The sequence below is a fragment of the Meriones unguiculatus genome, chromosome 8 (genome assembly GCF_030254825.1).
Source record: "Meriones unguiculatus strain TT.TT164.6M chromosome 8, Bangor_MerUng_6.1, whole genome shotgun sequence".
Classification (NCBI taxonomy): domain Eukaryota; kingdom Metazoa; phylum Chordata; class Mammalia; order Rodentia; family Muridae; genus Meriones; species Meriones unguiculatus.
The window spans coordinates 28,754,313-28,777,890 of record NC_083356.1 but is presented as its reverse complement, the minus strand read 5'-3'; the positions used below and the strand labels follow the sequence as shown (position 1 = coordinate 28,777,890).

Genomic DNA, 23,578 nt, shown 5'->3' with positions numbered 1-23,578 from the left:
CTCCCCCACCCCCCCAGGGAGGAGCAGCCCTACTAGGCCACAGAGGAGGACTTTGCAGCCAGTCCTGAAGATACCTGATAAACCAGGGTCAGATGAAAGGGGAGGAGGCCTCCCCTATCAGTGGACTTGAAAAGGGACAGGAAGGAGATGAGGGAGGGAGGGAGAGATGAGGGATTGGAGGGAATGAGGGAGAGTGATACAGCTGGGATACAAAGTTAATAAGCTGTAACTAATATAAATAAATAAATAAATGGCAACATGTTGAAAAAGACATCAAGAAAACAATGCCATTAATAATTCCACCAAATAAGATATAAAAGAAAGATATTAAAGGCAACAAACATAAAACCAAAGATACTCCATGTTCGTGAGTTGGAGGGATTAATAATCATTAAAATGTACATATAATACTGCACAAAGCAATGCAAAGACTCAGTGCAATGCTTATTTGAGTTCCAAATTTCATTTTCACTTTAAAACGTCCTAATATACAACTTAACCATTCACAACTAAAATATACAATTTACAACTAAATACAACAATACACAACTAACATCAACTCTATACATCTAAGAAAATCTCTATTAAAAGAATTCTAGAGCCATTACAGTAAATGACTTCAAAATATATACTAAGTTTTAGATATCTAAACAGCTTGGCACATAATAGAAAAAAGTTAGAACCTCGGAAATAAATCAGTGTGCTTATCAATCAGTTGACAGTCTACAGAGATGTAAAAAGTAAGCAAGGGGAAAAAACAGCCTCTTCAGTAAACGGTGATGAGAAAGCACAATATTCATATGTAGAATAAAATCTTTCTTATCTTCATTTCACAATATATACAAGGGGTAGCTGAAAGATCTAAAAGTACAAAATGATTAGAAGAGAAAATAAGCCAAATATTCACTAAGTTGATTGACATTTCAAAGAAGTTGAATTAGAGCTTGAATTCAGACAATAAGACAACAGGCAAATAACCATTGGGACCTTTCTCTGTTACCCATTAAAGTCTGTGCCCATCCTTGTATTCTCTCATCAACTTTGTCACAAAATATCAGGTCAGCCAGGCCACAAGGACAGATGTTTTCCTCTGCTCATGACTAAATAACTTCGGTAGGCTTTGAGGGGACTGTGTAAGTAACAAAGAGAGGCAAGTGTGAATATTCTTAAAGAAAAACAGAATTAAGGCCCATGGGTTCACTTGCTTTTAGCTGACTTAAGAAATTGTGGTACATCTACACAATGGAATATTACTCAGCAATAAAAAACAAGGAAATCATGAAATTTGCAGGTAAATGGTGGGATCTGGAAAGGATCATCCTGAGTGAGCTATCCCAGAAGCAGAGGGATGCACACAGTATATACTCACTCATATAGACATATAATATAGGATAAACCTACTAAAATCTGTACACCTAAATAAACTAATCAAGACGGAGGACTCCTATCCAGAAAGGCAAAAAGGCTGGACATCAGAAGAAGGAGAAAAGAGGGAACAAGTCAGGAGCCTGACACAGAGCACCTCTGAAAAGCTCTGCCCTGCAGACTATCAATGTAGATACTGAGACTTATGGGCAACCTTTGAGCCGAATGCAGGGAATCTTAGGAAAGAAGTGGGAAATAGTAAGATCTGGAGAGGACAGGAACCAAGGAGAGCAACAGAACCAAAAATTCTGAGCACAGGGGTCTTTACTGAAACTGCTAGTCCAACCAAGGACTATGCATGGAGATAACCTAAGACCCCTGCACAGATGTAGCCCATGGAAGTTCAGTATCCAAGTGGGTTCCATTGTGATAGGAACAGGGACTGTCTCCGACATGAACTGATTGACCTGCTCTTTAATTACCTCCCCCTGAGGGGGAAGCAGCATTACCAGGCCACAGAAGAGGACAAGGCAGCCACTCCTGATGAGACCTAATTGACTAGGATCAGAAGGAAGGAAAAGAAGTCCTCCCCTATCAGTGGACTTGGGGAGGGGCATGCATGCAGAGGGTAGAGGAAGGTAGGGATAGGGATGGGAGGAGGAGGGAGGGAACCACGGGGGGGGGGGATACAAAGTGTGTAAAGTGTAATTAATAAAGAAAAATAAAATAAAATAAAAAAAGAATTTGAGGTCACTCTTTGATCACCTCTCCCTGAGTGGGAAGCAGCTTTACCAGGCCACAGAAGATGACAATGCAGCCACTCCTGATGAGATCTGATAGACTAAGATCAGAAGGAAGGAGAGGAGGACCTCCCCTATCAGTGGACTTGGGGAGGGGCATGCGTGAAGAAGGGAGAGGGAGGGTGGGTTTGGGAGGGGAGGAGGGACGGGCTTATGACGGGGATACGAAGTGTAATTAATAAAAAAAGAAAAAAAAGAATTTGAGATCACAAAACTAAGCCATACATTATATGCATCCTCTCTGCATTGATAACAATTCTGACATATGCCGTCTGACAGCATTTGCTTAGGCTCTTTTGCAGTTTTGCTAAAAACACTGAGTTCAATTAGAACCTACAGATATCTGATGGGTGATTCAAATTAGATCAGAAGCTTGGTACGTCTGCATTTATATTGGATATGTTCCATTTGCTTTCTTGGCTTTTGAGTCAGACTCTATTCATCTCTGAAGATAGATAAGTGGATTTTCTGAGAAATGCATTGCCCATAACTATAACCCCCAGTTACCTTGACCTATTCTGCTTGTTGGAGTATATAGGTGTTTCTTCTACTCAACCCTTCTTTTTTGTCAGTAACTTAAGAACCTAAATCCTTCAGCATACTCCTAAGGTTCAAATCAACCAGTAAGACCAGAGCATTTATGTAAGTTGATAACATCAGCAACAGGAAAGACTCATCATTTCCTGGATGATGGCATGACTCAATAGCCCACTAAATACAAACCAAAGATGTTTGTGCACACAATAAAAATATCTTTGGATGTTGTGCCCATGACTAATGGACAATCTCGGCTAATCACCAAACATTACTCTATGCTCAACAAAAGCCAAGGTCTTCATATGACCTCTGAGCAGTGCTAGCTCCCTCTAGGTTCGGTTGGCAACATGAGTTTATGTCCACAGAGCAGGACTAGATTGTATTCTCTATGATAAGAATCTTGGTCTCATGGCTTCTCATGACATACATGACATAGCGTCTTATTTTCAGGAACCACTATGGGAAAGCTGCAAAAGTTTCTATTTACTCAGATATAAAATACTAAATATATGCTTCCTCCACACTGAAAATGGTCATGATTTCCCAAAAGCAGAATTATTATTAAATTTAAGAGGAAATGTAGACATTAAGTAAATAATGAATATATACTAAAGTTCGCTGCAATGGTCTGAAGAATAAAGAATTGCGTGACAACAGGTAACTGGGAGTCAATAATAAAAAGTCCATGCAAGAATGCCTCTCTGAAGAAGGCACATTTGAACCAAATCTGCATTAATTGATGGAACACTAAACAAATGTTGGGAAGGGAATCAAGTTCCAGGTAAAGGTTGCAAGTTCAGAAGCTCTGCCCTAGGAGTGAACCCACTGAAGAGGAATAGACATGACTCAGAGGGATTGTTAAAGCAGATGCTGCAGAGCACACTGCAGCCTGACAGAGAACTCCTGAATGCTCTAGGGTGGACAAGAAGCCAGCTATGCTCTGGTAGGATCCAGAACTCCTAGGTTATAATCTTGGTTCCTAATTCACTGTGAGTATATCAGTATTTTTCACTTCACAACAGAGACAGCAGTACTACCTAGCCCACATGTTTTTATGAATCATCTAAAAGTGTTTAAGTCAAGGATAGACTGTCCCCTGAGATGATGGGGGCATCTCTACTCTCATTTAAAATGCATCTTGTTGACATTGCTGTGCCTCTGCAGGGGGGAGGGGGAGCTGGATCCATTTTATTTCCTAAAGTGATACATTCCTAAGTTTCATTAGGCAAGCAAAAGTAAGGCAATGGATCAAAGACGTTATATAAAAAACAGGAGTGTCTTTTTTGCTTGATCTTTCAAGGAAAAAAAAACTGCCTGGAAAGATAATGTAATTTGCCTGCTTACTGAGCATAGATTTATGTCTATAGATATCCAGATGATTCCTAGGACAGGTACACAATCTCATGAACTACCACCTAGCATCACAGGGAATACTCCAAAGTGGAATGTTTCTCATTGCCAATAGTACCTGCAGCTGGGCACATGGGGATTCAGAGGGTTCAAAAACACACCATGACTGGTTCACAAGAGGCTTTAAAACACACACACACACACACACACACACACACACACACACACACACAGACGCACACACCAATCTGCACTAATACTTTGGTCCTTGGAGGTTTTTTTTTTTTTTTCATGCTTGCCAATTCTGATTTCTAAAATAACATTATCAGAAGCTAGCACTAACTGATTGAGGGCTTAGGATATCAATGCTGTGTATATGACTACATTCACAGAGTGCTGCTGATAACATTAGAGTGATGTAAACAGAGACCCTGGAAGGGTAAGGAGGAGTTCAAGGTCACTTAGGTAAGTTGGATAGAACTAGGCACTTGTTTCTGGAGACTCTGTCCTTGCCTGTTCTCACCTGTCACTGAGGTAAATTCTTTAAAACCGTATGCTCAATCTTTGAGGCTAAAAGGACCCTGCCCAGTTCCCTCGATTTCTGTCTAGGTCCCTTTGCTAAATGTGGTATAGTTTATGTAGGCCTTTCTACTGCAAGTCCAGGCCATAGTCCCCAGATGAGGATTATGCTAAAGGATGTGGAGGCTCCCTCAGTGAGTATACATGGACAGAACAGGGATATCTGATGTCATAAAGACCTACTAAGGGACCCTCCTCATTTTCCAAACAGAGGGAGTTGGCCGTGCTGACCTTGGGTATCAGCATCAGATGTACCTCACAGAAGGGAGTTTCTCTCAGAAGTTCCTTGACCCCTAGGACCCTGGGTCTCTCTCCTCCTGAACCCCCACCTCTAACACTCAGCACCACTTTTCTTCCCATTCACAGCAGATGTCCAAGTATCATTGCATTGCGCAACAACAGTCCCTCACACACATCCAATTTTGAGGAACTAAAAATCTGAGATCCAGCAGGCACCATGAAAAAATCGACAGCATGTGTGTCAGAGAGACTGTCCCTGTTTGATGAGGTACAAAGGTTATATACAGATATGATATCTTACATAGTACATGCATGTGAATATTTGAACACCCAAGAAATCTATCAGCTACTTATACCAATTTAATCAATCTTTGGCTCTCCGAGCTCTTTCCTAATGATTATTCTACATATAGAGAGATATACCAACACCTTGGCCCAGGGTTGGTATGAATCAGCTCTGGCAACTACTAGCCCTCTGTGCCTAGAGGTTTCCAGACAGTGTTGGTAGAGAGGTAGGCAGGGATGTGGGTGTCAACAATTTTTTAAGGGTTTGCCTTCAGTGAGGTCACCAGTGGACTCAGGGGACTACAGGCTATATATTTTTGCTTATCTAGTGGAGCAAAATGTAACCCTGGAAAAAAAGGGGTTGACATCAAAAATGGAATGGACACCATAAGCGGGACAGCTGTCACTCAAAGCAGGTGGAGTAGCCAATGATGTAACGAAAACTCCTGAAGCAGGCCCTGAACCCAGGCAGCTTTTAAATGCATCCAAAGAGCAAAACACAGTGAGATGTTAACTTGACACAAAGGAAGCTGAGGCCCTGGGCAGCTGGCATAGCAGACTCTCCCAGTGCTTAGGGGCAGAGGTAAAGAAACCCCCAAGCCATTGTCATCCCCAAGCTGCCTGTGGGACTTGGCTGCAGCTGAGTATGGTAATGGCTTGTAATACCTCTTTGAATTTCCAGGACTTAAAATAGGCAGCTAATCTGTCACCCCTGAGCTGGCTGTACTCAGACCCCAGATGGATCAGAGCTTGAGAGTTAAGAGTGTTTTACCTGCTTAGCATTCTCCACGAAAACAGGGACATTTGATATTTAGGTGCACTTTAATGGACCATGAAAAGAAATTAGATTGATTCATTTGAGAAATAAATGTCTCTCGCCGCCCCTACACAGTGAGCTCTTAAGTGCTTCCACTTAGTGGAAATGGAAATTACCTCTCAAAACATTACAGAAACTAATCACGGCGAATTTTGTACATTTCCACAATTTACTCTGCTATCTTTCCCTTTGCTTTGATGAGCAGACAGTGGCAGATGCCTGTTCTTAACCTAATCATTTTGCACAGCCTCAATAGACTTTGATAGGCACCTCTCTTCCAAGTCTGCCCTCTGTCCTAATTGATCAGTCCCAAGGGAAACGGCTTTTTGCTTTTCTTTACCTTCTGAAGAGGAAGAAAAAAACAAGAGAATTTATTAAACAGAACCTTTTTATGAAGGTAAATACAGAAGCTTAAGAATCCTTAAAATCTCTCCATTGTTCTGGACATGCTAACTGAAACCCTGAACTCAGAAAAGATATGCTTTGAAATAGCATAATTGGATTTTTAAAATGTCTTATATCTACGTTCCTGCTTTCCCGAAATACCTTAATTCTCACATTTCAGTTACTCTCCAGTCTTCTTTTGTTTAGGTTTTATGGTTTCTGAGAGGCAGCTGAGCAGTTTGTTGAACGCAGAAAAATGTTGTTTTGATTTCGTAGACTCAGGTAATATTTTAGAGAGATAAATTGTGATCAGCTCTTTCTGCACACACACACACAGACACAAGCACTCACATGTGTCTAAATTTTTATGTATAGATGTGATGTTTAATCTTGATTGTCAGTTTGACTGGATCTGGAATCAAGTAAGTAAAATGTCTCTGGGTAGAGCTGAGATTTCCTGGAAGGATTAGCTGAGATGGGAAAGATCAATCTTGGAGTCAGCCCCCATGTAAACAGCTCTGAAAGGAAAACCGTTTTTTTTTTTTCTAGAGCCCCTCACCCTCCAGTGTTGAGCGCATTCACCGTGTGGTTGTCAAGAGTGTTGCCGTCTGCCACTGACATCGGATTCCAAGCTTTTTGACCTAACAAAGTGGAATCAAGACCCTTGGGTCTCCTGGTATCCTCCTGGCCTTCAGTGCCATACATACTGAGGACTGCTGATACATCATGCAATGCTGTGGACTGGGCAGTTACCAAGTTCTCAGGCTTTCTAGTGTGCAGACGCCCATTGTTGAACTACCCAGCATGCATCATGCAAATTAATCTAATAAATCTCCTTTTCAATGTATATTACTCTATTACTCTAAAGACCATGACTAATGCAAAAGGCATCTATATGTTTACAAAACTATGCAATATGTATTCAAATCAATTATGAATATGTAAATACCATGTCTTACCTACTAAGAACAGTGAAATTACTATTCATTTACAGTAGTTTGGGAACCAGTGAGATTTCTGAGAGTCCCCATTACATGAGAAAAAAATGGCTTCCAGGGTGTATTCCATTGCTTTTATGCATATCTAGCTTGACATAGGTAAGGCACAGAATAAGGCTGGGAGACCTTATTATGAAAGGAAGAAGACAAGAGAGCACATCCTGCCACTTACATGGATGGCGAAACATGTTAAGGAATTCATGGCAAGCTAACTGCCGTAAGGGATGTCTACATCACAACTACTCCTGTCAAACCTTTGCCTGTCTGTGCCCACATTGCCATTCTCACTGTCTCACACCCGATTCAGCTCTGCCTTAGGAACACTTGTGTTGCCTCCATTCGTGAGCTTTCATTAAACCCATGGTAAGATGCTTTATTGGTAAAAGACTAAAATCTGCCTAAGCCTTTTCTTTTATTACATGTCAATCATGGAACAGTAGTCCAACCATCAAGCTCTCAAATCTTGGAGGTTGAACACCTTTGTGTTGGGTGAATGGGATTTTAACATGGGTAAATCCAGGGTCTGATGCAGGTACAACCTGCCTCTCCAATAGCCATATACCTTCATCTAATGATTTCCCAGTATTAACTACATCAAAAGCAGAATAGAGATATAGCATGGGGAGTCTTTACTCTCTTTTAGATTTTAGAACACCTATGGATGCCCTAGATAGTCACTTGTTCTGGTCCTATTCTGATCTTATTCTGGTGATAACAGAGACCCTAATGCTAGGTCCAAACTTCCCAGGGTCCCTACGTGCACACAGACATGTCCGTCTTTGTAGCCTATACTCAATGCCTGTGAGCATGTCTAATACCGTTAGAGCTGTCACCTGATCAAGTACCTGTCGCTTTCCTGACACTGGGATCTTTTGAAATGCCCAAGGGAAGGACTGTTCCTAATGGGCATGAGCTCAGAGCTTGTCACATTCCACTCAAGGAGGTGCTCAGCTGACCCAGATGAGAAGAAATCACCCCTCTCCAGAGAAATATCTTCTCAAGTTACTTTTTGAAAAGTGTTATGACAGGTAGTGCAAGGACACACAGGTTATGCACATGGAACATAGGAAATAACCATAAAAATCTCTTATGGACTTTGATGTGACATTGTTTTGTACCTACAGAATCTGCATTGAAGCCATCAGAACCACTGAGATGTGCTTCTGTGTAACACTTACTAAAGAACCAGCAAGCTTGAAGAAGACAGAATGAGAGTAATACAGTAGAGTTCCAAGACCCATGATGGGACAAATAGCTCCATGGGGCCTACGTGGGGCCTGAGAGGGGACTGGGAAGGGCCTGGGAGGGGCCTGAGTGTTTAATTTCTGAAAACCCTGTGCATATGAACAGCACTAGGTTCATGTGTTAGAAGTATTTCCCTTCATCCTTTTGTGCTTTTCAGACAATACATCTCTCCATTATGAAGCACAAATCCAGAAGGTCTGCCTTTTTTCTTTATTTGTCCAAGTTCTTATCAATACACTGGATCTAATCTATCCAAACATGAATAATCCAGGTCTCATTCAGATTCCAGTGCTTGTGGGGTCAAAAACTGTGGCCTCTGCCTGATCATTCATCCATACCCTCATCTTGGGCCTTGACCTTTCAGGCCCCACACTGTGAGGCTTACCAAGCTGCCCTTTTCCTGCTTAGCTGTTTGCTCCAACACAGGTCTGGAAATTCTATCTCTATTGTATTATTCTCACCACTTTTAACTCATAAAATGTCTGTAAGACCACCTGATATGAACACCAGTATCCACAGGGGTAGGACCAAGATTCTGCACAAAGGAAAATATTGTTAAGCAAACACTTACACTATGCATCATAGCTTCACAGCCTAATGAACAATGAATTATTCTAGGCTTTCTCTGAGCCCAGCTTCTTTCTAACAGAATTTTGGTCTATATCATAATCTGTAAGGTCAGTATCAACCACTGATCCCAACTTATAAATAAAGAACTGGAAATAAAATTGCTTAAATAATAGCCAAGTGCAGTGGCCCCTGCCAGTCTGCTCTACAAAGCAAGTTCAGGACAGCCATGTCTACACAGAGAAATCCTGTCTTCAAAAACAAAATAAAACAAAACAACAAAATTGAAAAGATATTGCTTAAATAACTTCAGAGTTCACATGTCTTGGAGGTGGGGGAAAAAAGATTGGAATATGGGCAGTTCAGTGCCCCTGACACTCTGTTCTACGGAATCCTGTTTCCCTAGACTCAGTAAGCTTTGCCTATGACCACATTAAAGACAACTAGAACAAAAAAATAAATTAAATAAACTACATTGACAACTCAAATCAATTAATGACTGCTGAAGATATCATTGTCCCTACTTTGACATTCCTGGATTATTTTTTTTTTTTTTTAGTTCCCTCACACTTTGCTTCCAAAGTATTTAATATATTTACTACTTTTTATGCAGAAATAACTTCAAGTGATGCAAAGTATGTTTAGATGATTGTCTGTAATCATGGCTGTCATTGTCCTCTCAACATAGGGATTTAAAGGGGTGTATTACAAGAAGGAATGGGGTATATTTCTTTCCAGGTAAAAATAGACAGCCATGAGAAAACCCCTTTACCAGTTTCACACATAGCCAGGAAGCAATGTAGAATCCTCTTTCTTTTATCTCCTAGCAATGAAACTACCATGTAAAATAGTTTGATATTCCGACTAGATGCAGAACTTAGCTACCCTTTAAGCAGTGAGCTGAAGGAGCAGACCTGTAGGTGAAAAAGTCTTGAGTGTCCCATCCCAGCTGAGCCTCAGATAACACTAGGGCATCTTTGAGGCTGACAAGCTCAGCCCTCTTGAAACATCAAGCAGAATAGGCCACTGTTTTAAGCACCAAATTGTGAAATGATTTAAAATGTAAGCATTCAGAGGAATGTGTTATAACTAGAAAATTCACCTTGAAGGAGAAATAAATACGCACTGTATCTCTCCACCCATGCAACCATCTGATTATAAGGCATTGTTAGCATGCTTGGCAGTCTGCACTACATGGCACTTGCATGCAGGACTCAAGGGCGGGAGAATTGTGTCACAGTCATCACCCTGACAAACAAACCAGAAAGGAAAAAGAACTTGAACCTAAAATTGCATTTCGTGTTGACTTCCTTTGTCATTGCAGCACCATCTCAGTCAATTGTTTCTCTGTGGACTCCAAATGCTCCTGCATGCCCAGCAGCCCCTGTGCTCACTGCTGAGACCACCTGCTCCAGAGAACGTGCATCAATGACAGGAGCTGAGTTCAGCTGCCAAGAATCTCAGAGAGGAAAGAGACCAAGTCCACACTGCTCTGCAGATAACTGTCATCATCGACTTTCACACCCACCTCTCCCCGAGAATTTTGCTCCGACTCTAAGAATGAGACCTTGGCTCTTCACGCTGACTTATGGCCACTCACAGAGCAGACTCTTGGCCCTTTATTTTACAGCAGCTCCCATCACAACACACTCGTCGTTATCATCTCTATAAAACACGTTTGCTGTATATCATCACCACAAAAAGAGAAAGATGCCATGGAGGTGAATTTCTGTCTTCCTTTCTCAAGTGAAGAAATAAAGTCAAAGTGTTGATCATTTATCTTGGATCATACAGCCAGTTTACCAAAAGCAGCGGCCAAGGATATTGCTGCCTTAGTGGATGCCATGGGCCTTTAAGGCAGGGAAGGAAGGAACATGGTACAGGATAGGAAAGAGGGAAATGGTTCCTAAATTACATGGAATCTTTATTGGGCAAAGTTTAGATTGTGGGAGAGTAGGAAGCCTCCTTTCCTCATCTAAGATGCACAATCTACTCCCAGCAGAGGGGATTGGACAAGAGGAACATCTTGAGAACACAGTGACTTACCTGATAGCTTACACCTGCTCAGCTCAGACTTTCAGAAGAGGCAGTGATCCAGCTGTATCTTTCTCTTTAGGCCTTGAGTTAGAGGAACGATCTCAAGCCTTGACTCTGTGTCTATACTGTTCGCTTGTGTGGCCTCAATGGCATGTGGCTTGACTCACCATTTTGCTGTCACCCATTCCAAATGAGTTTGATGAGGTGTGACTAGGACCGACACTCTTCTACATCTTGTTTCTGACCATCAGGGTCACTCTTAGCTAATGTGAACAGGTGCTCCATCGTTTTCCTTTTCCTTCCCTTCCTTTCTCTTCCTCTGGCCCGAAAGCAAGATCATTTCTTTTGAGACTTGCTAGAATATGTGGTTCTGCCAGGTTTGCTCCCAGACTGCCCTGTACTTCTGCTAGCTAGTCTTTCACATGTATTTCCTGTTTGTGAGATTCTGTATTTCTCCCTCAGCTCTAACAGACTGGCTCCTTAAAAACTGGGGTTTCCGCCTAACTCTCCAGCATCAAAATTAGGACCTGGGCATTGCTTGGTACTCCTTTTACACTGGACGTGAAAGGTTCTTTAACAGGCCTGAGCATGGCAAACGTGACACTGAAGGGTTTTTCCCTATTCCCCTTTTCTTTCCCCCTTGCTAAAAACCATTAGATTGCATGGCTAAAGCTAGCCCCCAAGGTCCATTCTCTTATTTGGCCACTGACTCATTCCTGAAACAGAACACCAAGGTCCTACAATCAAAAGTCAATATTTGGCTCTACTGGTTAACCAGACCAATCAAGACTTACCAACTCACCCTACCACAGACTCATCCTTTATCTATGTAAAAATTCACTCCTGTAAAAAACGCTACTGCTGCTGTTGCTGCTGTTGCTGCTGTTGCTGATGGCTGCTTGCTAGCTGCCTCTACCCAATCCAGAGGCAGCCTCCCCATCTCTAATTGCACCTTCAGGGTAATAAATCTCATTTATGTATTTAACATCTGAATATGTTCCTTACAGACTCTGAGGGGCCACCATCCTTTACAAAGTGATGACATTCAGTTATACTATTGTGCCTAGAAAGTGCCAACACAACTGCTTACTTACTTGGTCCTCTAATGCCAAGCCTTCTCCTTGCCTATCTTCTGGATACTGTTTCTCATCCATTTCATCCAGGATATGACTTCAACCAACCTGCTACAGTTAGTTTCACCCAGCTATCAGACACTCCTGGGAGAGCTTTCCTCAGTCCAGTGTCCTTAACAACAAGGTTGACACTGGGATACTTCCAATAAAGCGTCTGCCTTTCCAGCACTCACTGGTCCAAGGGTCGACAGTGAGACCTGCACTGTATTCTTCTAGACCATAACACACAAAGACACATGATGGGTTAACCCTGAGGTGGGAGCTCTGCTCTCTACTCACCTGACTGCCCAACAATGGAAGCACTCAGTCTGTGGGGAATCCTTGATGACACTTTCAGGGCCACTCGGATCTGATAATACCTAAGGAAAGAACAGAAACCAGGCCATGACGATGTGACTTCTTAATATGACTTCTAAAACTATCAAGATTTAATTATGGAAAGCCGTAAGAGACCACTGAAGGTCCTAGATGACCATGCAATTATCTGGAACCCAAAAAAACTGTGTTTTATTGGAGCAGTTGAAGGATAAGGGACAAGGCACAGAGGCAGGGAACTGCATCATTTGAGATCACGTAAGACCGAGCAATTCTGGAGTTGATGCCAATACAGAAAAGGAATGAGTGGGTCATGTGACAATCAAATGTAAACACATTTTTTTGGGGTTGCTTTTCCTTTGCTTGTTTAGTCTAGAGAAAACAGCTGTCACAGGAAGATGGCACAAGGTAGAACTGAAAATCCATATACGGAATGACTTGCTGATTTGTAAAGTGTGTACATATGTGTGCTTGTGTATGCACACTCCTCTTTCACATACCTCCTTGAAGCTGGGTTTTCATTTCTGTGTATACTGCTAAGCACTTTTCCCAGTGTGTTTGTCTTACCGCATTTTTGTTCCATCACAACGACATTTGGTACTCCTATGCAGACTACCAAGCTCACAGTAACCTCCCCTGTGTGTCCCAGCCCCCACTTAACTATCATTAGAGAAGCTTCCTCCTGCAGCAGATGGGAACAAATACAGAGACCCACAGCCAGACAATATGCATGGAGTGAGAGATCTCGGAACACTCAGCCCTAAATGGAGTGTCTCCATCAAACCCTCCCCTCAGTGCTCAGGGAAACCCAAGGAAGAAGTAGCAGGAGATATTAACAGCTTAAGAGCCAGAGGAAATGGATATCACCAAGGAAACAAGGCCTTTTGCATACAGCTCAACCATTGTGCATATGAACTCCCAGAGGTTGATGTAGCATGCACAGGTTCTGCACCAGATAGGGTCCTAGACCTGAAAGGAGAAGTGGACACAGGCTCCCGTTTCTCATACAGAAGCCATTTTGTTAGCTACTTGTAAATGAAAAATTAGTTTTATCCAAGATAATTTCACTGGCAGAAAAAACTAATCTTAACCATAGGGTGAATGCCCAGCAGAAGTTGGCTAACAGAAAAGGAACTCAGTGGCAGCTTTTGAGGTTCTTGGTCTAATAATGTCCTGTGAGAGCTTTGTTTTTAATTTTAATTTTTCCATTTTACTTGGGTATTTATAATGGCTTCAAATTTTCCAGTTTTGTGTTTTTATGGGATTCACGAACAAACAAGTGGGTCTCTGCAGCTATATCTGTTTCTTGTGACATTTGGGGAGAGGGTTCTTTTATTTCTGTTTGTTTGTCCTATTCAGGTTTTTTTTATTTGATTTTTTGTTTTATCCTGTTATGTTTTATTATTATCCCTTTGAAATCTATTTGTTTTCTAATGAGAGACAGCAAGGGGATGGACCCAGACAGGAGGGAGGGTGAGGAGGAGCTAGGAGGAGCAGAGGAAGGGAAAGCATGAACAGAATATATTGTATGAAAAAAAAAAAAAACAACCTACTTTCAATTAAAAGTAATATGCAAGCCTACACTGCATTTAGAACAGCTTTTCAATATGCTCCAAATACAAGACAAGTTCTTAGAGCCTGAATCCAAAGCAGGTCCTATAAAAGCAAAGAGGGACGACTCTGATTTCATTAAAATGAAACACTTCTGTCCTGTGACACATGCAGTTGGGGATTACAGTTGAAGCTGCAGGGAAGGAGAAAACATTCGCAAATCTCACATAGACTGTCCTCATTACTTCTCAATTCCATCCTTGTAGACTCACCTACTTGCTGACTAATTTGTTAAACTCGGATTCAAAGCTTGCATCTCCCTTGTGCTTACTCACAGACACGAATTTGGCTGCAATCAATAGCCACATCTGACATTCGGACTGCAGCAGAGAGTGAGGGAACAATTCTGCAAACATACTTACATTTGGCAATATTGTGCTTTGGGTTTATTTCTTTCCCATTAAGCATGCCTACCCCAGGGTGATGATGTGTGGCTGATCAGTGCCCCAAAGTAATTTCCCTAATATTACTAAGAGGAAGTATATGGACAGCTCTAGGAATTTGTGCCTCTGCCTTCCCAGGTCTGAGGTTAATATCACCACGCTTGGTTTTTAGTGTTATTTCTAGATATCAAACGTTTTCCTAACTGAGCCATCTCACTAGCCCAAGGTTAGGTATTGAACTGTTGAAGGAAATGTAAGGAGAGGCTCATGGGTATCATTTTCCCTAGGAAGGATGACTCAATATTCGCTAATTTGTCATAACTTTGTAGAAGGCAGCTACATCAACTTTCACCTTTGTAAACTAGCAAAGGTTTATTACCTAAGCTAAAATATTCTCCTAATTCAAAAGTTTAAAAAAACACAAAATTTGAAAAAAATACATAAATTAATATTTCACCAAAGGAAGTTGGCACATTCTGTAAAAAATAAAAACCTGTAAATAAGTTTCAGCTTCCACTCAGTCCTACTCAAAACAATATATAAATTCAAAACATCCAGAAAAGAACCGATTACCTTTTCATACTGAGATAAATAAAAACAAAAATAGACAGAAAACATAAAACTCTCACACATACTAAAGAGTTAAGATATAGGTCAGGTAGCTGCAGACATCAGATTTCCTGTTTTCAAATGACATCAAACATTGATAGTAATCAAAACTGAATGGTGCCGACATAAAATAGTCATTGACCTGTGGAATATATTCAAGGGGAACAAACAAGAATATAGAGTGAGCTCAGTCCATTCTTGAAAAAACATGGAAAATTCACAGAAAAAAAAGGGAGAAAGATATCAGTAAATAATATGGGAAGATTGTAGATCCATAAAGGAAATAATGAAATAAGAAACCCATTCAACACCGTTCACAAAAGGACCTCAGGATATAGAAAAGATGTAAACACAATACCTCAAAATTAGGAAACTCCAGATGAGTACAAATGTGGTATTGGCGATGACTGGCTTTTCCTCCGCCATCAAAGTCACAGGCCATACACAAACAAGAGGAAGCACAGCAGATAAAGATGCTGCTGCACAGCAGACGAAATCATAAACAGAATACAGAGCATCCTTCGTATGAGAGAAAATATTTAAATATCATGTGTCTGCTGTGTCTGGTAATTGGTCCATAAACATAATATGTAAAGAGCTTATACAAATCAACAACAATAACAAAACAACAAAACTCTCCAATTACATGTGGATAAAGTACAGTGATTCGTATATATGATAAAACCCGTTATTGTGTTTACTTAGTGAAAATGTAAGAATTAAGAAAAACTAAAAAAAATGTAGGCAAAGGAGAGGAAGAGACATATTCCCAAAGACAACAACAACAAAAAACAAGTTTTCACAAGGTAGAAATTATCGTAGAAATGCAACCTGAAACCACAGTAAGATGGTCACATGTCAAGTTGCCTATTGCAAGAGGCGAATAGCTTTAAATGAGGTTTGAAAAAGGAACCCTTGTGTGCTCTTTGTGGGAAGTTAAATTGTGACAGTCATTATGTAAAGCAAAGAGACTGGTCAAAACAGTAAAAATACAAGTTGCTTTGGGGTCGTTCATCCAATCAGTTGGATGTGTTTATTCCTGCTTGGACTTGAAGTGCCAGAGTGGGTTGATACCCCTTGGGGGCCTGCCTTTCTCTGAGGAGAGGGGAAATGGGGGAAGGAGGCCTTGAGAGTAGGACTGGGAGGGGAGAAGGAAGGAGGCTGGGAACAGGCTATGAAGTGATTAAACAAATAAATAAATACATACATACAGGGGAAAAGAATATCATCAAATACAATAAAACAAAAGAGATCATGATTGGTGAATTAGCTAGAAAAACAACTGAGGAGGACTCCAGACATTAACTTTGGCCCTACCTATGCAAGCAAACCTACACATGTGAGTCCATACACATGCAAACATGTACACACACGCACACGCACACACACACTCACGTATGGGTGAGTGTACGTGTGTAGAAAAGAATCTACCCTGTTCAGTATGACAGCCACAATGACTGCGCGTTTCTGACATCACAGGAAGCTGCATCAACTGCAGTCAAGTCAGGACCCACAGGTGCCAGGTACTTAACCCAGACAAACTTAGGAAGCACTGAGTCCTCTGACGTTATATTTTTTTTTTCACTTTTGACGAAAATGGTCGTAGAAACACCATACCTCCATGTCATCAGTCTAAGGCGTGTTGAAACGAAACGCTGACTGTTGTCTATGAGCGGGTGTGGTTTCATGGGACATTTTAGAGGTGACTGGGGAGCCAGAAGTAGTGGTAGGCTGACTGTACATCCCAGAACTAGGAGGGATGAGAAAGGAGGATTGCAAACTTTGAGGCTAGCCTAGGCCTTGTCTTTTTTTAATTCCAAATAATTATTGCTTAGGATATATTTATTCCTTGAGTATTAAAATAAACTAGAACATTTATGTCAGTGTTTGTTCATTTAAAACAAATTCAATGCCTTTAGGAATTTTTCTTTTTTTAATGTATTTTTCATTTATTACATTTTATTCACTTTGTATCCCAGCTGTAGCCCCACCCTCATCCCCTCCCAATCCCACCCTCCATCCCTCCCCATTCTCCTACCATGCCCCTTCCCCAATCCACTGATAATGGAGGTCCTCCTCCCCTTCCATCTGACCCTAGCTATCAGGTCTCATCAGGACTCTTTCAGTCTTCCTCTGTGGCCTGGTAGAGCTGTTCCCACCTCAGGTGGAGGTGATCAAAGAGTCAGCCACTGAGTCCATGTCAGAGATAGCCCCTGTTCCCCTTACTAAGGTGCCCATTTGGAGACTGACCTGCCACGGGCTACCTCTGTGCAGGGGTTCTAGATTATCTCCATGCATGGTCCTTGGTTGGAGCATCAGTCTCAGAAACGACCCCTAGGTCTAGCCCTTGTCTTAAGAAACCAATAGCAACAAAAATAAAAGCAGGTGATTTGAGCAAAACAGCTCAGTTCTCATGGATGAATTGTTTGTAAAATTGATGGTTTGAGATTGGTTCTGCTATAAAAGAAAAAAAAGTCAGAATGGTTCTTCCTCATTTATGTATTGTCTCTCAAAGTGAAGCCTTGCGTGGCCCAAAAACTCAGCTGAGTCCCTACCACATAAAACCCTCCAAAGCTGTAAGAAATAACTTTATTCCTTAAAAAATGCTCAAGAATCAGGTGTTCTGTTACATAGCAGGAAACAGACCAAAGCAACTGTTAGAAAATGTAAATGAAAGAATAACAAATTACCATCATGGAAAGATTCCTGCTTCATCCACTGTCCTAGCTTCATTTGTGTTACTATGACAAATAGCCTAACCGAAAGCAATATATGGCCAGAAAGAGTTTATTTGGCTTTCCATTCCAAGTTACCATCCAGGATTGACGGGAAGCTAGGTACTCACACCCACCATGAAGAGCAGAGAGAGACTACAATTATCCGTAGTTAATTATACTTATGCACAGCTAGTTTCTTTCACTCTACCATTCAGGACCCAGCCCACAAAATAGTGCAAGAGGGGAGGGTCTTCCCACATCAATTAACAATCAAGGCAGTCTCCCACAGACAGGCCCGGAGGTCCGCTTGATCTAGATAACTATTCATTAAGACTCGCTTCCCAGCTGATTTTGGGGTGGGTCAAGGTAACAAGTAAAAGCTGTGGCATCTACGGGGTTTGTGAGCTGTCACAGCCACTAATCACCACAATGCGGAAATATCACTTTGTTGCCCTATCTTCCTCTTTGTCACAGGAGGACATTGACTTCTCTAGGAGCCATCTTTAAAATGTTATATATCAGTTTAAAAATCAGTTACTAATGACAGAAGCATCATCAGTAACAAAACAGTAGCAGCATCAACCACAGCCCCAGAACTAGCAGTAAATAAAGCACTGTTGACAAGGCAGATCATATTTGCAGGCTTACTCCTTAGAACAAAGTCCTTGCAGCCTCTCCTCCACACACATGCACATTGCTGCCTTTACCCATGCATTTCAGCGACTCTATCAGCAAGGGAGCTGATATCCATCCCATCAGCACCATAACTGATTGTCATATTCTAATGACCTCTTGTCTAAGCAAATGACACCTCAGTCATTACCAGGGGCTATGAATCAATTTCCTATCACACTGTACACAGAGCAGGAGGCTGAGCTCAAGATTCATTAAGGACCACCATTCTAGGATTGAATGGTACTAAAAACTTGCATGTATGCAATCCTGTTTGAGTTCCTACAAATCTTCTGTGAAAAATGACATCATCCCAAGTGCTGGGCATGGAAAAAACTGAGCAGTTGGAAAGGTCTGACCCTATGTCAAAGCCATGGAACTTGGGGAGAGCAACCAGGATTCTCTACTCAAGAATGAACTTACAGTTTTCTTTTCTTCTACATCTAAGGGTATTGTCATTTGTTATATAAATTAGGCTTCTTTTATAACTGGTTCCAAACCTCTTGGAAACTTCTTAAAAGCATTTGATCTTAATGAATCTCCCTTTAAGGAATCAACCATCATCTTTAATGTCACATACATTGCAAGTGTGAGTTGAAGAATAAGCTTTAGGTTTGCCTATTTGTCCTGAGGAAACAATGTTTAAACTTTCTAACACTTTTATTTCATTTGAAGAGTGTGCCATAACACAATGAACACAGTTTATTCATAACACAATGAACTACACATCCATCCAAAGCACAGCAGATGACCTTTAGTTTCTTCAGGATATATTTAATGAATTTATCATGATTTATGTACTAAGTAAAATTAACATCTAGGAATAAAAAAACTAATCCATGTTCACATGATAAATAATGTACACAAACTTTTCAGAAGGGCATTACTTTTTGGTGTAAATCATCGAATGACCTCAGAGAAACATTTTCTCAAGAGGATGATTCATTGCTAGGAAAACAACACATCATACCCTTTCTCTGACCACTGATTTTCTAATATCATTTCCATGCCACGCATTTTCTTCTGCTTTCTCAGAAGTAGCTAGAGAATAGAAATGTTATATGTTGCCCCTTTGCTTTCCTTGGAGCTCTAAAAATGCACTGAGGAGGGTGCAACATCTAGCAAGCATCTTTCATCAGCTGGTTAAAGAATTCCCATCACTACAAGTTGCTGAAGATAACCATGCTCTATCCTTCTTCAAGTCTCAAGAGGCTAACACAGTTAAATAACAATAGATATATCAATAAATAGACATGGGCAGATGGTGGGATGAATTACTGGATGGAAATTTAGACACGTAGAAGAAGATCCCAATGACACAGCATCCCCTGGTAAACAACATGGCTATACAACCCAACCTCAGTATCTATAGTTCTGTGCATGACCCAGAATCCACAAATTATCCTTCATAAATCTGGAAGTAGTAGCATGTGGTGGAAATGCAGAGATGTAAAACATTTTGCAATAATAATTTTCATTTCAGTATATTGTGAAAGGACACTCTGACCCTATGGTATGACCTGAAATAAAATCACTGTAAAGGAAAGGTCAAAAGCTGACATTGGAACCACTAGTTCCAAAAGTCAAATAGTCTTCGGCATGTAGCTTTTTATCTAAACACTCATTTATTCATGGTTAAAGACGCTCACATGTACAAGCTTCACATAGTCAGAGCATATTTCATGGACTAAACAGTTAGCCAATGTGTGGCGTCTGACCCCAGATTCCAACGATGATGTGGTGTCTCTATTATTGATTCCTAAAACATAGGTTAGACACTTTCCACATCTGTAACCTGTTTTGCTTCCAGTTGTACACCTGGGGTAAATCTGACAGGGGGAATGATGTTCTGGGTAGAATAAGACTCAGAGGCATGGATGGTACTTAGTTCCTTTTTTGTTTTGCTTTGTTTTGTTCTTTTGAGACAGGTTTTTTCTCTATAACTTTGGCTGTTCTGAATTCTCTTTGTAGATCTGCCTGCCTCTGCCTCCCTAAGTGCTGGCATTAAAGGTGTGCGGTACCACGCCTAGTTCTTAGTTCTTAATAAACAGATGATGCAGTCAAGATGGAGATTCTTTGCTCTGGTCTGACTGATGACGTGGCTGGAAATGTGTCTTGTGTGTACGAGCAAAGCTGATGCTCTGTGCTACTGTCTTTATGGCCTTATGTAAATCATCTAATATCCTGCTTGACCTTCTCTTCTGTAAACAGGACAACTGGGATGGTAGTTACCTTTAGTGATCATGGTTAATGACTAAAATACAAAGTGATTCAGGTGACTGTTAAATTTTAAGCAAAAAAGAGTGTATTTATGTGTCATTATGATGAAATGGGAGAGAATCTTCTGTGAATGCGCTCAGGCACCTGGATATATACTTATCCTGTGCTAACAGACAGAACAGCTGCTTTCCCCCTTCTGCCTGCTCCTGAAGATACCAAGATTCCTATGAACAGGTGAGATGATGTCTTTTTGGGTGCCCTACTGATAATAAGAGAATCAAATATATTCTGTCAACTTACTGTCCACAAAGTGACTAGAGAGCATGAGAACATCTGTCTCATAGCTGGGTCTGCTCTACATGAGCTCCAAAAAGGAGCAATAGAAAGATATTTTGATGAAAGAGATAATAGTTCCAAATTTTTCAATGACTCCAAATTTACAGAAACTTGGTTATTTAATTTGAAATAATGCAAGATGTGAATCACAAATTCATAAGACTTCTTGTGGCGAGGATCTTCTCATAGGGCAGTGCCATCACATCCTATAAAGATGTCCTATAAAGACTATGCCTACACCCCTCATTCCCCACAATTGAAAAGATTCCTTAAGAATGTATGGCTAATGAATGGAGAACTCAGAATCTGAGTTATTACTTCTGGATAGGGTCTGGAACCCTGGGTTTAAACTTCAATTACCCTCCCCAAAATTAAAAGCAATTCTAAATATAGAATATATATTACAGAAGATGAAGCTGCTCTTAAGTGACATATATATATATATATATATATATATATATATAAAATACATATATGGTTCAAGGTGAGCTATCAGAGATTAAAGATACAAAGATTAAAATTTTAAAGCTAATTAAATCAATGTGTCACACACTAGGGAAAATGGAAAATGGGTCTTTGCAGTACCGCTCCTGTGAGGCGCACACTCAAGCAGGTATCATGCCTTGAGCAAGGTCCAACTTAATTCTCTAGGTATATGTACACTGCTATCATCATCAGACATTCATCAAAGCTGCAAATCCTCCACATTCCTGAACTTTCCAGTCCCATTTGCCTTACAAATCTTTGCACTGTTCTCACATGTCTTGTTACTAAAAGGGTTAGCTGCAATTACTTGAGTGAATCCTGTGTATTGGTTTTGTTGTCCACAATTTACAGGTACCAACTTATTTAATGCTTGCACTGACTCTAAGGTATCATTATTCCTTTATTTCACATGCTAAAAAATTAAGATGCAATATATTCAGACAGTTTTCTTGGGACACTGATAGAGTCAGGATTCAAACACAGTCTGACTGTGTGTGTTCTTATTTTTTTGTTGTGTTTACTATTGTGACCTTTGTTAGGTCTGTAGATCTCCCTACAGGTCACTAACTTTAAATAATCAGGGTTGAGTATAGAACATAACCGGAAAGTATGAGCCCTCACAGAGAGAGAAAGGGAGAGTATGAGAGAAGGGAGCTGCTGGGCAGACTAGGGCGGTATCCGGAGACAAGTGCTAAGAAGTGGTAAGCAAAGGAAAAACAGGAATAAGTCTCTATCTGGGGAGTGAGGAGGTCAATAAATTTGGAAAAGGAAAAATGAGGCACAAAGAACCCAAGGTTGTTGGATAAAGCTTCAAGGAATGATATTATTTTCTATTTACGTAAAAGTATACTATATATAATAATAATAATAATAATAATATATACATATAAATATAGAGAGAGAGCAAAGGTGCTCATTGGGTGAGAGTTCTTGCTGAGCAAACATTAAAAGCTCAATGTGGAGCCATTGTGTGTGTGTTAATGTGAGTTAAGGTACTTGGGTTGACAATGTTCCCCACAAGAAGCACCCCAGTAGCTAACACAAGAAACCTCCTTTCGAATGGTTGGTCAGGATACACTAAGTAACCTGTAAAACAATACAGACTGCTGTAACCCTTAGCTGTCTCTCATGGGTTGAGGGGCCCCATTGCTGAAGACACCACACATTTTGGACACTGGACTCAGATGATTCAAACTGGGTCTGACCTGAAAGCTCCTTCCCATAGTCTTTCATGATACCAGAAAATACTAAGCAAGCTGCTAAGGACTGAAAGCAATGATATAGTTCTACGCAGATGTCACCTCTGTGAATCATGATGATGACCAGCATGAGAAGACACGCATAAAGGTGCAATTGATAGACTCCACTCAACACACACACACACACACACACACACACTGCCTTGCTTGGTGCTGGAAACCTAGTCAGTTTTCCAGGACTAATGAAAAAGAGAGCTCATTTTATTTTAATTTCTTTTATTGTTATTCTTTCAATACCTGTTTGTTTTCTAATGAGAGGCAGAAAGGGTGTGGATAAACTTGGTGAGGATCTTGGAGGAGTTGTTGGAGAACGGGAAACTAGTCAGAATACATAGTGTGATAAAAAAAAACTATTTTCAATAAAAAAAAAATAGAAAAGAAGAATCTACTACCACTGCTTTGGTAGACCAGTATAATTCCTTATACATTCTAAAAATTTTTCTTTATAGTCACAGATAAGTGTAGATAAGCCTCTCTTTGTAGCAAATGGAGACCATCACGGAGAGCCACAAAAGGACATAATGCTGATATCAACAGATCACGGGGAGCCCATGCCAACTTACATCACAGCTCCTGCATCTATAGCTCAGAGAGCAGTGTAGACAGGTGAGGGTGGGAATATTGTAAGAGTCA

The 23,578-nt window shown here is 40.7% G+C and overlaps 1 protein-coding gene across 1 annotated transcript in view; it reads right to left on the bottom strand.

The window, feature by feature from the left end:
- Fam135b (family with sequence similarity 135 member B) overlaps positions 1 to 23,578 on the bottom strand; it is a 281,146-nt gene that overhangs the window by 120,949 nt on the left and 136,619 nt on the right. The window contains exon 3 of the mRNA XM_060389317.1: positions 12,617 to 12,696. Coding sequence (XP_060245300.1) covers positions 12,617 to 12,696 — 80 coding nt within the window. The remainder of the gene's footprint in view (positions 1 to 12,616; positions 12,697 to 23,578) is intronic.